The sequence below is a fragment of the Ischnura elegans genome, chromosome 4 (genome assembly GCF_921293095.1).
Source record: "Ischnura elegans chromosome 4, ioIscEleg1.1, whole genome shotgun sequence".
NCBI classification, from domain to species: domain Eukaryota; kingdom Metazoa; phylum Arthropoda; class Insecta; order Odonata; family Coenagrionidae; genus Ischnura; species Ischnura elegans.
The window spans coordinates 91,258,219-91,273,125 of NC_060249.1; the positions used below are offsets into that span (position 1 = coordinate 91,258,219).

At 38.7% G+C, this 14,907-nt stretch overlaps 1 protein-coding gene across 2 annotated transcripts in view; it reads right to left on the reverse strand.

Annotated features, from left to right (window-relative positions):
• LOC124157763 (receptor-type tyrosine-protein phosphatase kappa) overlaps nt 1-14,907 on the reverse strand; it is a 318,693-nt gene that overhangs the window by 13,952 nt on the left and 289,834 nt on the right. For both annotated transcript variants that reach the window (XR_006864649.1, XM_046532767.1), the window contains exons 3-7: nt 10,799-10,886; nt 9,492-9,568; nt 6,949-7,266; nt 3,342-3,700; nt 572-707 (exon numbers count right to left, since the gene is read on the reverse strand). Coding sequence is in view for 1 of the 2 variants with exons in the window: in XM_046532767.1 (XP_046388723.1) it covers nt 572-707; nt 3,342-3,700; nt 6,949-7,266; nt 9,492-9,568; nt 10,799-10,886 (978 nt within the window). In the remaining variant the exon portion in view is untranslated. The remainder of the gene's footprint in view (nt 1-571; nt 708-3,341; nt 3,701-6,948; nt 7,267-9,491; nt 9,569-10,798; nt 10,887-14,907) is intronic.

A 14,907-nucleotide genomic window follows, 5' to 3' on the forward strand; every position in this document is an offset into this window, starting at 1 on the left:
CTTGGCTGCTATTCTATTTCCTGCTTATTACATTAATACCGATGGTAAAATTTGCCCAGAAATGTTATGTTCTATGTTTTTTCCCTCAATAATTTTTCTAGAAGGGCCTTTTTCATATTTTGGGCCCACCCGCAGACTTGGTGGTAGGGAGTTTTCGTAATTAGAGAGGTTAGTTATGGGAAGTCATTTTTGCACGAATTGTCCATTGGAAGGGTCCAGGACCAGGCCAATGACTTCCAAATTGGGAGGTTTCCTTAAAATTTTGCGGCACGGAGGTTCGTTGTAGAGGTTTTACTTTAATTGGAACAAAAACATAATGTTAGAACACTATTCTTTCACTATTAAAATTTCACTTGAAAAATAATGTAAGGATACTATTCCGTAAGATTTTCTTTTTGATACCCACCCTTTGTATTTATTGTATATTTTGAAAATGATTGTTATTTATGAGATTATTTTTATACTTGTTTTTTCAAGTTATATTTACGTAATTTATTTTGTTTATAAAGCCCAATGTAAAGGCCTTTGTGCTGTTTTTGGTGTTAATATAAATAAATAAAGTCCTACTCACCAATGATTCTATAAGCCCCTTGCGAGATTGGCGAAGCTTCTTGAGGTAGCCAAATACATCAAAGCAGTCTTCTTCCTCCGAAAGCTCAAGGTTGGCATCAACTGCCAGATAAACTCCTGACCGGCCTCCACCATCACTAAAATTACAGTGAATACACAGATTAGGTCTTTAACAACAATGGAGATAAGGCTTAAACTTAATTGAATTAAATTAGAAAAAGGCATCAATTTTTCAAACAAAAATACATATATGTACATATGCATTCACATTGGATAGCCTTCAAAGAACAGTAATTTTGGTACATTTAGCAAGTGCATAAAAATATATGTACTCAACTAGCACATGCTCTCATATCTCCAAACTATGATTGAAGTATATACAGTAGATTCCGTTTAATGGGTCCACCGGTTACTTGGGGCAGCCACTTAATTGGGGCAGATCTTGAAGAACAGAACCCAATAGAGGAATATCCCAGAGTATTCTCCGCTTAATTGGAACAGCATGCCGCTTTATTGGGCCATGAGTCGGCGACATAGACTCTATACTCGTGACGAAATTAAAATTTTTTGTTTTCAGAATACTACTTTTTTATATTTTCCTCCTTTGATTTACTCTTATTTTTCACAAATGATACTATTCCTCCCCCATTTTGAAAGCTCTTTTGTGCTATACTATCCGCAAAAGGATAGGACTTTTCTTTAATAGGACTTAGTAAAAGACATTCATTCAGCATCGCCCGAGGCTGTGAAAAATATTTTTAACTAAATTGTTATAATTCTTAAAAATGATAATAAATTAACTAAACTCGCTGATTTATTAATAAAATTAATAGTTTAATAAACGTATGTTGCATTATAAACACTCTTTAGTCTTCTTTCTATAATTTCAATGTTTGTTTATGCCCTTATGCAGGATAGTTCGCCTAATTGGGGCAGCCGCTTAATTGGGGCAAAGTGCACAAGTCCCGATATGTCCCAATCAACCGGACTCTACTGTACTAAATACACCATGTGAAGATATTTTTAGTCTATTCTAGGATTATTATCATTCAAAAGCACAAATGTCTTAACACATTCAGTGCGGAGCACGTCAATTGACGTGCTCTGCCGGTTGGGCCAGGAGTCCTTTCTCCGCCTCCGCACGTGACAAATATCCACTTCTGAGTCTTCCGATCATGTGTAAAATGCGCCCCAAGGTATCATTATCTCTTCACCAGTGCCTTCAGCGAGCTTCCCTCTTTTGAACCATGTGTGCCATTTGTAAAAAGCCGTATTTGAACGGAAGTTATGGCACCGAAACCTCCCTCTATTTTTCTTTCTTATTTTAATGGCTGATTGTGATGACTTTAATGATAATCGGGCCCGCATTGAATGTGCTAAAGGCATAATCTGGCATTGCCCAGAGCTCAAACAAAATCATAGGAAAATGCATGTTTAATGTAAAAAATATTTTTATAAAAGAGTAAATTTTACCATATTATGCATGGGAAAGTTCCTTATTTTTACTATACGATGATGGTTTGACAAACTTCAATGGACTTATTCAAAAATATTGTTAAAATGCATACATTATTATGCTTCTACAGAAGCAATACTAATTTATGCCTAAGTACATGCCCAAAGATTTATACACTTATGTATGCTCCTTATTCATTGGATACATTCATTACAAATGGATTGGTAAATTTTGTATTTCAGGCAATTATTGGCATTATAAAAGTGATTTATAATGTGATTTACTATAACTACTTCCTACAACTTTTTTGTTACATTTAAAAAGGACCAGCTTTCAATATCTCATGATCCAAACGCCCTGTATGAATCGTGAGATATTGAAAGATATGCTTGGGTGCTTAAAATGTGTCAACCAATGTGGGGAATTGATGACCAGGTCTAATTGATAATAATTAGCACATAATCTAGTATGGCAGCTCACTGTAATTGTACCTTTTTAGAAAAAAAAACATCTCAGAGTTCAGAGAACAGACCATACAATACATACCCTTCACTTACACAGTTAGTTCCCATTCAGGTAATGCTTCTGATATAGCAAGGAGAATAGCTATAATTTAACTTGCAATGCCAGAAGAGATTTGAATTTAAGGTTGGATCAAAATCATCGTGGGCTCAAGGTAAATTTATATGAAAACCAGCAGAGCTTCATGGAGAGTCAAAACACCCAAGATGTTACTTTTTCAATTCGAAGTCTGTAGAAAAGGTAGAATATACCTAATCCTCATAGCCCAGAAGAAGAAATGATTAAAGCTACTGTCAAAGAATTTATGATCCTTTATCAGTATGAAACCGACACCACAAATTACACATTGAATAACAATTAGAATAGTAGAAGTGAAGAATAAGGATCCATTTTGTATATGTACATGTATTAATACAGCATTGCTAAAAAAATTGACCCTCCTCAAATGAAAGTGTGGATTAAGAGATGTTAAAAGGTTTTAATAAGCATTTTTGCATTAGATTCTACGCTCTGCATCATTATTTAAAAGTCGTAACCCTTTCATGGTAATTTTCCGAAATTGAAATGATGCACTGAGTTAATTTATTATACATTCTACAGAATTCGAAGAGGAATTATCATTTAATAATGCTTGACTTGATCAAAATACTTTTAATTCTAATCATCTATTTGAATATGTACCATGGTTCTGCTAAATCAAAAATGAAGGCATTCAACTGATGAGCAAAAGCTGGGAAATATGCCTCTTGATTCAATGGTCTCCCACCTAACTTAACCCTGCTTGTGTACTCACTTGCAGTGCACAATTACCGGGCCATCTTGCACTGCTGGATGGTTCTCCACCACTGCCCTCACTCTCCTCCTGAACTCTAGGATGGCATTGGAAAATGGACAAGTGTGGCTGTGCCACTCAGTGTAGTGAAACTGCAGGAGTCTCCTCTCTTCGATGAATTCGTCCTTATCAGCAGGGTCCTTTTTGGAGCACCCAGCCACCGGTGATCCAGCTGATGTCCCTGCTCCACCTGCTGCCCCTGATGTCCCTGATGACGTACCCTCTCCTGCTTCCTTGTCATTCCCACTGGGCCCGGACGCGTTTTCAGGATTCTTCTTCTCACCCTCATTCGCTGCTGACGTAGAAGTAGATGGTCCTCCCTTTCAACCAATAGGAGAACGTGTGAAATTTTCAGTGATGCATTTATTACGTTAACATTTTATCATTCTCTTCACTTTATATATGTATTAGGACTTAAAAAAGAAGAAGGACAGACAAAAAAATAAAATCCCAAATTTTGAAGTGTTGTAATTTAAGGGTGCTTTCAAGTAAAACACTGGTTACAAGCACCTGAAAACAAGCAGCTTGCTTCCGGGATTTACAAGTGTGGGCAATTATGTACTGTTATCTTTCACTTAAAAATCTGGAAACAAATTCTAGTCCTCATTTGTCAAGATGTCCTCGTCAAGTGATGATGAAGTTAAAATAAGAATTTTAAAGCTCAGAATATGTGCATGTCCTAAAAACAGGGTGTTTTAATAATAAACAGTGTTAAAGTTCATATTTCATGAAAAAGAAATGCTACTAAATGTTTTTAATATTACCATCATAAAATTTGACAGCATGGTGACTTATATGTATAGGAATAGTGGTTGAACAATAATATAACCGTCAGAAATGAAAATGATTAACAGCAACTAGTGTTATTAAACAAAACAAAAGAATTCACTTGGCCACTAGAGTTGAAAAGCAGTGAAAACCCAACCACAGTTGGAGTGTGCTGGCGTTCTTGGCACTGAAAATAATGTTTCAAACATTCTGGTTCGCCAGTAGGCGCTTACAGCCAGCACTGAAAAGTCTAAACAAGCTTTGTCTGTGAATAGGCACATATGAAAGAACTTTTACTCCTGTTTATCTGCACCGGCATCCAGCATTATGCATTAACACACCCTAATGTATGGCTAAATGCTCATTCTGCAATTCCTCGTGTAATGGCTCATTCAAATTTTTATTTTGCTTGGTAATGTACCGTAGTATTTTAGTCTTAATTTTTTTCGTAGTTCTACTCTATATGTAGCATAATGAGTCTATCAAGTAAAGTGTTCATATGCCGAATATATGCACATCACCTAACATTCGGAAGATTAGATGAAGAAAGGGAATTGCATCATACACGAGAGAAGGACCCAGTGGATGGGTCACGTTAAAGGCTTAGCAATTGCTTAAGGAATATAATGGAGAAAAAAATTGAAGAAAAGTCCCCCAAGGAAGACCCAGTGGTAAGTAGGTATTTGGGCTGTTAAAGTAGGACTCAAGGGAAAAGAACATCTGGGAGCTGACGGAGTAGTAGAAATTAAGGGCTGCATTGCATAATCATATAATACCTATTTCCCATGCAACTTCCCTGTTATGGATTCGAGTGAGGTGTATATTTTCTTTGCATTTTCACAGTGTGGGTAGTGGTGTCCTGGGTATATTCTGCCTTTATCGACCATAAGGGATCACTCTGTGAGGCGTTTAGTGGGGAAGGAATCAAGGCCAGGGCGTAGCCAGGAATTTCATTCAGGGGGGGGTCCAAAACCGGGGGGAAAATTTTTGAACAACGGGGTACTAAGTAATGGGTTTTAAACTAATTTCAAAACTTTTATAATCGAAAAATTTCATCTGTTTGAGAAATAAATATTAAATTCAATGATTTTTATATTTAGGGGGGAGGGCTCGGACCCCCTGGACCTCCCCTGTCTACGCCACTGATCAAGGCGATTCTCACCAAATCTCACGTGGGGAGAGGGGGGTGTAATGTCAAGTATCACGTAATTATTTTTCCACAAGAAACAGTGTAAAATTGCGATCTTAATAATGTTAAATACTAGTCTTAACTATTCTTAAATAAAAATAATTGAACAAAATTTTTTCATTTATAAATCTAACGCAATGAAGCATAGATTAAAGTATTTAAACTGAAGTAAAGCATTTCGATCAATCTCACGTGAGATTAGGAGGAGGGGGTCAAGCCAAATCTCACGATATCTCACTAAGGGTTAAGAGGGGGTCCAAAAATCGCAAAAATCACGTCGCGTAATCAATGGACGCCCCCCATAAATCTTTATTATCAATTTGGTTATCTCCCTTGACTCACACACTAGACAGAATGGAGAGCCACTGTATGTATCTATTTAATTGCAAAATTATACCTTGAAAATTTTTTATTTATTGTGTTTGTTTGGCACGTTTCTAAAGGTCTGGTTACACGATACATTATCACGTACGGGTTAATGTCTTAATGATTGAACGCGAGAATGAACGCCAAAATGCACCGTGTAACCACTCAAATTCAGTGACGGATACAGAGAAAATTCAAGGGGGGGGCGCAAAAGACATCTTGAGTTACCTTTACTTTTATCGCAATAAAAAATAATCAAGTCACATGCAGAGCTTCAGAAGTTTTAACTAAAGTGATTTAACACTCATTCAAGACAATGCCATCTTATGATATAAAAAAGTTAAAATTATGGTTCTGCTATGTTTGGCAATACGGGTGGCCCCGCAAAGGGGGGGCGCGCGCCCCCCATCCCAGTGAGAAATGGGTGGTGGAATCCACGTGGAACCCACGTGGAGAATTAACGTGGATACCACGTGTTTTTGGTCGTGGAATCAACGTGGAACCCACGTGGAAATTTGGTGGAAAAATTAAAACAGCAGTAGGTGCTGTCCTAAAACCATTAAAACCTCAACCACTCTATATCTAAACCTTCTATATATGTGTCTACGATTTTTCATGTGCTCTCATGGCTGCCTTTCCACGAATTATATAAAAATAGAATGTGCGATACATTTTCACATAACTAGCGTGGTTTCAGGATGATAAATGACGCAATGTCACCAGAGAGTTAAGTTCCACAAATTAGAAATTCTGTTTAACATTTTATGATAATCACCACAAATCCACTTGAAATCAACGTGGATTCCACGTGGGTCCAACCACTCAATATCCACCACCACCAAATATCCACCACTCAACGTGGATTCCACGTGGGTTCCACGTGGATTCCACCACCCATTTCTCACTGGGATCTGTATCCGCCACTGCCCAACTTGTGCAAATGCATGCACAGAAAATAGAACCTTTTCTAATTTGGTTCATGCATTCGTGCATGTTCCGTTCCGGTCCACCAAAATCATTCACGCAAGCGTGCATTAACTTATACGTGTTAATGTACCGCGTAACCATGACTTAATAATCCGGCGTTTTCGATAACCCGGCAATGCCACGGTTGCATATGTGTCGGATTGCCGAGATCACACTGTACATCAGGTTAGGATTGGACTACTAAGTCTGTTTGCATCAAATATTTCTGAAAAATAAAGAATCAAATTGTAATGAAAAGAGATTGAGCAGAGATCTTACGTTCACTCCGGACGGTCCGGGTAGCGCCAATGAGTCCGGTGGTTTGACGCTCTTCCTCAGCCTCAGCACGATAGTCCGGATGTGGAAGTTGGCCAGCTCCTCCTCGGCCGTGACGAGCACGTTGATGTCACCGTAGTCCTCGGAGCGGCCCACCATCGCCGGCCAGTACTGCACGCACATCACGCGGATGAAGTCGAACGTCTTGGTGAGCATGACGATGCACGACGCCCGCTCGCTCCAAACCATGCGCCAGAAGTCGTGAACCGTGTTCTCCGTCGGGCCCTGCGTCACTATATACGCGTTGGGTTTTAACAGGCTCTGCAAGAGGAAAAAACGCACTTTACTGGCCCATCAATAGATGCAAGTGACAATGTCAGGTAAAGTCCGGCATATGCAGGGTGGAGTAAAATTGTGTCACGAAATTTTAACCCTGGTGATGGCAGTGGGTTCGGGGGTCCCAGGGCGGGCCCCGCGAGGATACAACTCGAGGACCGGGAACCAAGTCTGAGACTTATACGCCCGTGCCTCTCGAGAGGGGGAGGACAGACAGGAAAAAAGGATTGGAGGCATCGCCGCGATGAGAGCCCGACGACACCCCCAGGGAAAGGACGGGGAAGGAAGGGAAGGGACGAGGATTCCCGCACCATCACAAGGCGGGCGGGCCCTACTATAAGCGAAACCAAGCATACGCAATTAATATACTAACGACCTTGGAGGATTATTCTATGAGGAAGAATAATCCAACGATCAAATCGTTAGATAAATCTGGTGATGGCAGTGAAATCGGATACCCAAGGCGGGCCCTCAAGGGGTACATACACTCTCGAGGACCGGGAAGCAAGTCGGAGACTTATACGTCCGCGCCATCTCAAGAGGGTAAGGACAGAGGAAGGAACGAGGATGGGCGGCATCGCCGATAGCAGCCCGATAACACTTCCAAGGAAGGGATAGGTTTGGAAGGGAGGGATGAGGAATCCCGCACCGTCACAGAGGCGGGCGGGTTCTACTACTAGCGAAACCATGATTTAATGTTTCTACAGAAAAGAAAAAAAATTCCTATGAGGAAGGAAATTTCTACGATTTGTCGTAGTTGGATAGGCGATATTAATAAGCAGGGGCGCAGCTAAGAATTTAGGCCAGGGGGGGTTTTAGACGCAACTAATACTGGAGGGTTCGGGGGGTATAGAATACCCGTCAGGGTAAGCGAGAATTGCGGGGGCCCTCCCCCAGAAATTTGTTTAAGATAAATGGTTCAAAATGGTGAGTTTTACGACTTTCTGAGGGATATTTAATAAATCCTTACACTATTCTGTAAGTAATGTTAATCCAATTAAGTAAAATGGATTAAACTTAAAATATCTCTGAGTTCTGGGGGGTTTTATCCCCCAAAACCCTCCCCTCGCTGCGCCATTGCCACGAATGAGAACCTAACAGGCTCTGGAACCTCAGCGTTCTTAGAAGGTTACAACCACCGGGGCCGGGACCCAATACTAAAACTGATACGTCCGCGCTCCCGGGGAGAGGAGTGGAAGGGAAGGAAAAAGGATTGTGGCGCCGCCGATGCCTCTAGGGTAGGGATGGGCACTCGCCGCTATGAAAGCGACCATGGCCCACTTCTAGCGAAACCATTCTTTATTGTGCCAACGATTTTGGAAGATTATACGATAAATAAGTAAAATTCAAAGATTAAATTGTTGGATAAATTGCCATTGCCTATAAGGACCAATATTACCAATACTGTTTAAGTCGAAAACGCACCATATTTAAACTACAGAAACTTTGAGCCAAGCGCTCCGATTTAGCTCACTCAGTTGCCAGATGACTTAGATATATCGCGATATCCGGCAGGCAAAGCATTCGAAGTCATGAGCTGTCCTCAGCATTCGGCAACAGGGCAAACTCACGGACAATCGGAGCGTTTCGCTCAGTTTCTGTAATTTATAAATTTCATTGTTTATGTAGTATAGACCCATCATTACATGAGAGCTGTCAATATTTTCATACTTGATGGCCACATATCACATACATTTCAGATACGGCTTTGTGGAACATAAATACTGGTTCTCCTCAGCGTTATCAGAAAAATATTGATACTCTAAATTAAGAGATACCCTCCCTAGGTAAGGATTCATACTTACTCAGGCATTTAAATCAATTACCAAGAGTGCTACCTCAATCACGGATAGATAGCTGTATATCACTTCATGTGAATCAAAGAAGTTGGTATTTACACCTGATTACTAGGCGTAGAAATGATAATCCGCCAAGAGATGAGAAAACGATATAATTTTTAAGCATTTTCTGACAGGTGCGCGCATTTTCTGACAGCTTCCTCAATTCTTAGGTTTCAACATAGTTATATTATCATCTGGCTAATAACACACCGATTATGGCACAACTGAGTGGAAACCCAGAATTTAACGTTATGAAGCGCGGATTTCAGACAAGTGAGTTATTTTTATTACGTAGATATGTGAGTGACTTCCACGAAATGAATCCTGAAATAATTATTTCAAAATAGCATCCATGGTATAAGTACTTACATCTACGTAGGAGGCGTTGATGTAATCGCTGTCTGGCGTATCTTCCAATGTCTCCAGAACTACTCGATTATAGTCATCTGAAAATAAATTGCGTAGGATTAAAATTAGACTTACATGATATTCACGAGAATTTTCATCACAAGTTAGTCTTTATCTTTCTTATAAATATAAAGTAAACAAACGTCACCCGGGACCGAACGAAGCAGGAAGACGGGGAATTGCGTTGTGTGAGAAATAATGTAACAGGAAACTAAAATTTCATTTATTAAGATATGAATTTATTTCTATAGTTTAGTTTTAATTCTACATTGCTGCCATCAATTTACTGGGGAGACGCATCATACGCACTTTCAACAAAATATTGGTGGAGAATGTCAGTTTTTAAATGTTATCACCATGCAAAGAGTTTTGAATAATTTAACAGGACCAAAATGTAATATGGAAAGCCAATAAATATGTGTAGATATAATGCAGTATCAGGTAATATGTATAGAAAATATCCAATATCCATAGAATATGCAATAAATAGCTTTGGGTGAATGAGTGAAATAATTATGTTTATGAACGGAAACATACTTTTGGCAAGCTTTGCTATAGAAATATCAAATAATCTTTACTTAAACGGAGGATTCACTGAAGCGTGGCCAACATCGAATCCATAGGCAAATATAAACAAATAAGCGCTTAAAAATCTCATAAACCTGCCATGCTTTTACGAAAGAGATGCTATTAAAAGCTAACAGCTCTTATTTTTTTCTTAATTGGGCATCATTAAGGGTTTACGATCTCTTCACCTTGGATGAATGAGGATCTCTCAACTATATACTACACTTTAGAGCATTCCGCATCTAAAATCGCCAGACCGCGCTGCGAAAATAATCTTTCGGTGTACACACAAGACCCAGGATGTGGAGAGAGAGTAAGTTTCATCCCTTAATTCAAGGCATTGGAGGGAAAGCTAAATAAAACCAGGTTTACAAACACTGCCGTGAGTTAAAAAAACCGACTGACACTATTATTAGATCCAGAGCACTAGCTCCCCTGTTTATCAGTACTATTACTTCGTGAAAAATTGACAGCATTTGCAATATCTTTGCTCGTAATATCGCGAGAAAAATGTCCTTGTCAAGGATTTCTAAATCGGAATATCGTATTATTTCCGCGAAATTGAGCCCAATCTGTTATTTTAGAACACACGTTGAAAGATTCACCATAAAAAGATGATTGTGAGATAATAAAATGCAATTTTATGCATAACACCAATGGAAAAAATACATAGGGGGAGGATATATAGGAGCGATACTCACAAGGAATGCACTTTTGGTTTTGGTTCTTCTCCCTGTTGGCCGGTTTTGTGGCATGTCTGCACGAATGGGACTCAACCTTGCAGGCCGTCTATTGTGATGGTCATGAAAAAAGACGAAAGTCACGAAATTAATGCAAAGACACACTCGCCGAGTAATTAACGTTTACAGTCGTAGAATCATTACAATTAAAGAATTGCTTCACACAGAGAAATGCAGATATTTTAATTATTCGTGATAAACCATTTATATGAAAAAGATAAAGCACCAACAAATGATTCATAGTATCAAGGAAGCAGATAATCTACGAATTTAATTTAAAAATAAAACAAGAAAAATTTCAGATTTCTCTTTGCAAAAATATTCTTAAGTGGCCCATGTTTTTTGTAAGAAAAGTAATAGGTTATCGTTTAATGCAATAGAAACAAATTAAAAGTCTGAATGACATATTTTCTCAAAACTTTGTTTGAGACGTAATATATTTGGAAAACCTTGATGGAAATGTAAAATTATTGAACGCTTACACGGATATCAAGTACCTACTTTGCAGATACATCCTGATTTGTTGTATGGCATTAAATAATCTTCAACGCAACAAATACGTTTCTCTCAGCGATGGGAAAAATATTTTTTTCATTATAGGTTGTAAAAAAATGCTAAAGGTAAAAATGTTATAGACCAATTAATCAAGCTCAAAAACAATTTTTCTATGAATTAAAATAAAATTCACAAATAAAGAAACAATAATTTTCCAATCATAAATGATTATGCTTAAAAACCTCCATTATTCAATGGCATGGCCAGCGATGTCGATTGGATGAATTCTACACATAAATTTGAATGCCGCTCTGTGGACAATTACAAAATAGATCTAAAAAAATTTTTACTTTATTTCCTAACTACGCTGTAAGACTGAACCTCAGAGAACTCTGAGGTTCAGTCTTACAGCGACCTTGGGATCGTCTTTCGTACTTCTTTTGTACGAATCAAAGAGATATGAGTTTAAACTGTCAACGTTTGTGAAAACCGTGAAGCATTGGATTATCTAAAAAATGGTAGAATACTTTTAAAGTTGAACCTATGACCAAGATAAAGTGTTTCAACGCAGTATTTCATTCAGTTAGGGAGGAATGTTGTGTGGCCTTAGCCGACGGCGTATTTAGTGCTTCGTGCCCATTTCTTTTTATTTACGAAAAGCGTTACTAATTTTTTTTACTACTTTGGGCAGTAGCCAAAACGTGAAGTCACGACAGGCCGATGGAACTTCGTCATCTAGTTCAACTTCTCCAGCAAAAAGGATTAATGGCAGAAACGATTAGCAAAGCTACGAAGTGGAAACTACGGGCGCGATTAGGATTAGGTACTGACTGGCAGGAACTACCAAATGAAATCGATGGGCACAGAAGATAAGTAAATTATAAATATAACTCTCTAAGGCACTCCACTATCGTAAATTATAAAACAGGCATTAAATAAAATTAAAAAAAATCGGAAAAATCACAGAAGAATTAAAATTAATTTAAAATTCAATTTATTATTCTTTTCTTATCTCAAGAATGAACTGTATGCAAAATGCTTGATTTACATTGAAATCAACTTGTCAAATTTTTGCAAAATATTGCCGAAACCACTTCAAGTTACACTCTGAAGGATACTTTGATATGGTACGATTTTTATCAAAATCATTCAATTGATTCAAACACTCACGATATAAATGAATGCAGCATAAATCATATCCAAACTTAATTCATATAATAATTTTGGATATAGCCACTCGTAATTTTAATGAAAATTAATAAACTGTGTGAAAAACTGATGTCGTTTAAACTTATTTTTGCCGGTCAATTGTCACAAACTAATGCCAAGCTCGCTTTAAGTTATATTTCAAGAGACATATGTCGCATGAGCGGAGAAATTCATTTTGTTTCCATGGGAAAACACGTAAAGTCATGAACCTAGGTAAAATTGCTGCGGTTAAGGAACCTGGATAACGTACTGGTCTGTGTAATGACCCGAAAAACCAACGGTCTGTGTTTCGATTTTTGGTCCAGTGTTTCTGCTGTTTGGTTCACATTTCTTTAAGCTTATTAATTTGTCGCTAAGTATTGCTAAGTCTAACTGGCTCTATCACCTATAATTTGCTTGCTTTACATGTCGATAATAATAGAGTTTTAAAAATAAAGAGACTCGTGTTTTTTTTTCGTTCACTTCTGTACTTCTCAAGTTGTACGCGGCGAGAAGTCGACCGCCTCAACCCTATCGCAGATAAGCTGATGACATCACGCACTCATTACGAGCAGGTCACCCCTTCTCAGCGGTTCTTCCCTTCCTTGCATCGGTCTCGCGTGGTGTGTTGCTGTTTTCACTAAGTAATTCAAGTAATTCCCTTGATGAGTAGTTATTCCTGAAAGTACCAAAACTATGCCGATGTCACCAACTTTTGAAATGCGGGTGGCAAATTTCGCGTTATTTTATTTAAACTTGTGAGAGAACGATCGGATGAGGAAGATTTTTTTCTTCATATCATCCATTACATCTGGCCGTTCAAAGGTCGCGAGTTCGAGTCCCGTCTCGGTAGGTTGCCCCTATCAAAGGCATGAATTTTCGTGTACGTTAAATTGTCAAGTGTTATGAAAACCCCAATGTGACGGCCAAGTAGCTCTGTGTTCGGGGGTGTGGAAATAAACTAATGAATAAAGGTTTTTTGGTATATAAATAGGTATTATAAGATATATACGTGGTCACTTGAGACGATTAGCCGATGCCACAGGCGCTTTAATTGAATTTTCAAGTATGAATCAAGATTCTTTAGTAATACCGTACGTATGATATTAATTTCAATAAATTAGTGCAATTAATAACGAATTTATTCGTCTTTTTCAATACCTACTTATATACCAGCCACCCTGTAGATGAACATAACACAACCGAATTATATCAATTCATTGAGAATTCGGGTGTGAATGAACGGCGCAATTCAATGAATACTTTCATAGTTTCACCCTAATAATAGTAATACCGAACGTATGATATTAATTTCAATAAATTAGTGCTGTTAATATAGAATTTATTCGTCTTTTTCAATACCTACTTATATACCAGCCACCCTGTAGATGAACACAACATAACCGAATTATATCAATTCATTGCGATTTCGGGTGTGAATGAACGACGCAATTCAATGAATACTTTCATAGTTTCACCCTCCGTGCAATTTTTTTTCACCAAAATTTTACTCGGGGTTCGGGAGTGCTCTAGGAATAGACGCGCCCGGGATTTATACGCTGGCGACTGCGAGTCCCGAGAGGAATGTGTACGAGAGAAGAGGTGACGGGGGCGGGGAGGGGGTATATGGGAGGGTGGGGAAGTTGGAGTGGGGGGCGAGCCGAAAAAGAATAGGGAGTGGGGGTTGGGTGAGGAGGACGCCATCCCGTTACCCATGGCAACAGGAGAGAGGAGACGAGGAGCCGGGATCAATAGGAGGGGGAAGGGGGATTGAAGGAGGTGTGGAGGGAGCGGGTCTAGCTGGTCTAGTACACATTAGGTGCCGGGGTCGGGCGCGGCGAGGGCCGTTAGCGCCTCTCCCAGGGGCGTGGGGTGTACCTCCCGGTACGACGAATACACATCTCCCGGGCTTGTCACACGCTGCCCGCTTTATTCCCCACTTTGAATTCCATAACGCTCCACGGTTTTGCTCTTAAAAATTTAAATTTACCCAAGTTTCATCGGAAAGTGGTTATATTCGTCGTCTAAGTGATTAAAAATTATTAAATTTCATTTGCAATGCTCTGATGTGTATATTCCTTGATATAGGTGTAAATACTTTGACGTGCCTGTTGTACTAGACTTCCGACAATTTTACTGCTACTCTAGTATTATGTTGACCGTTAATGGCAACAAAAGGATTTGAACATTTTCTCTGTTTAACAATTTCAGCTGTTATTTTTATTTTATTATTTTTCGCAGCTAATGTTTCTCTCTGAATGTATTAAGATTCTTTTATTACATTGTAAAGTAATGCCACATTAAAGTCAGTTATTTTAATGATGTTTTGTCCGTTGGCATTCTTACGAGTGTATTTCTTTATCACCAGTTCATATAGACAACCATAA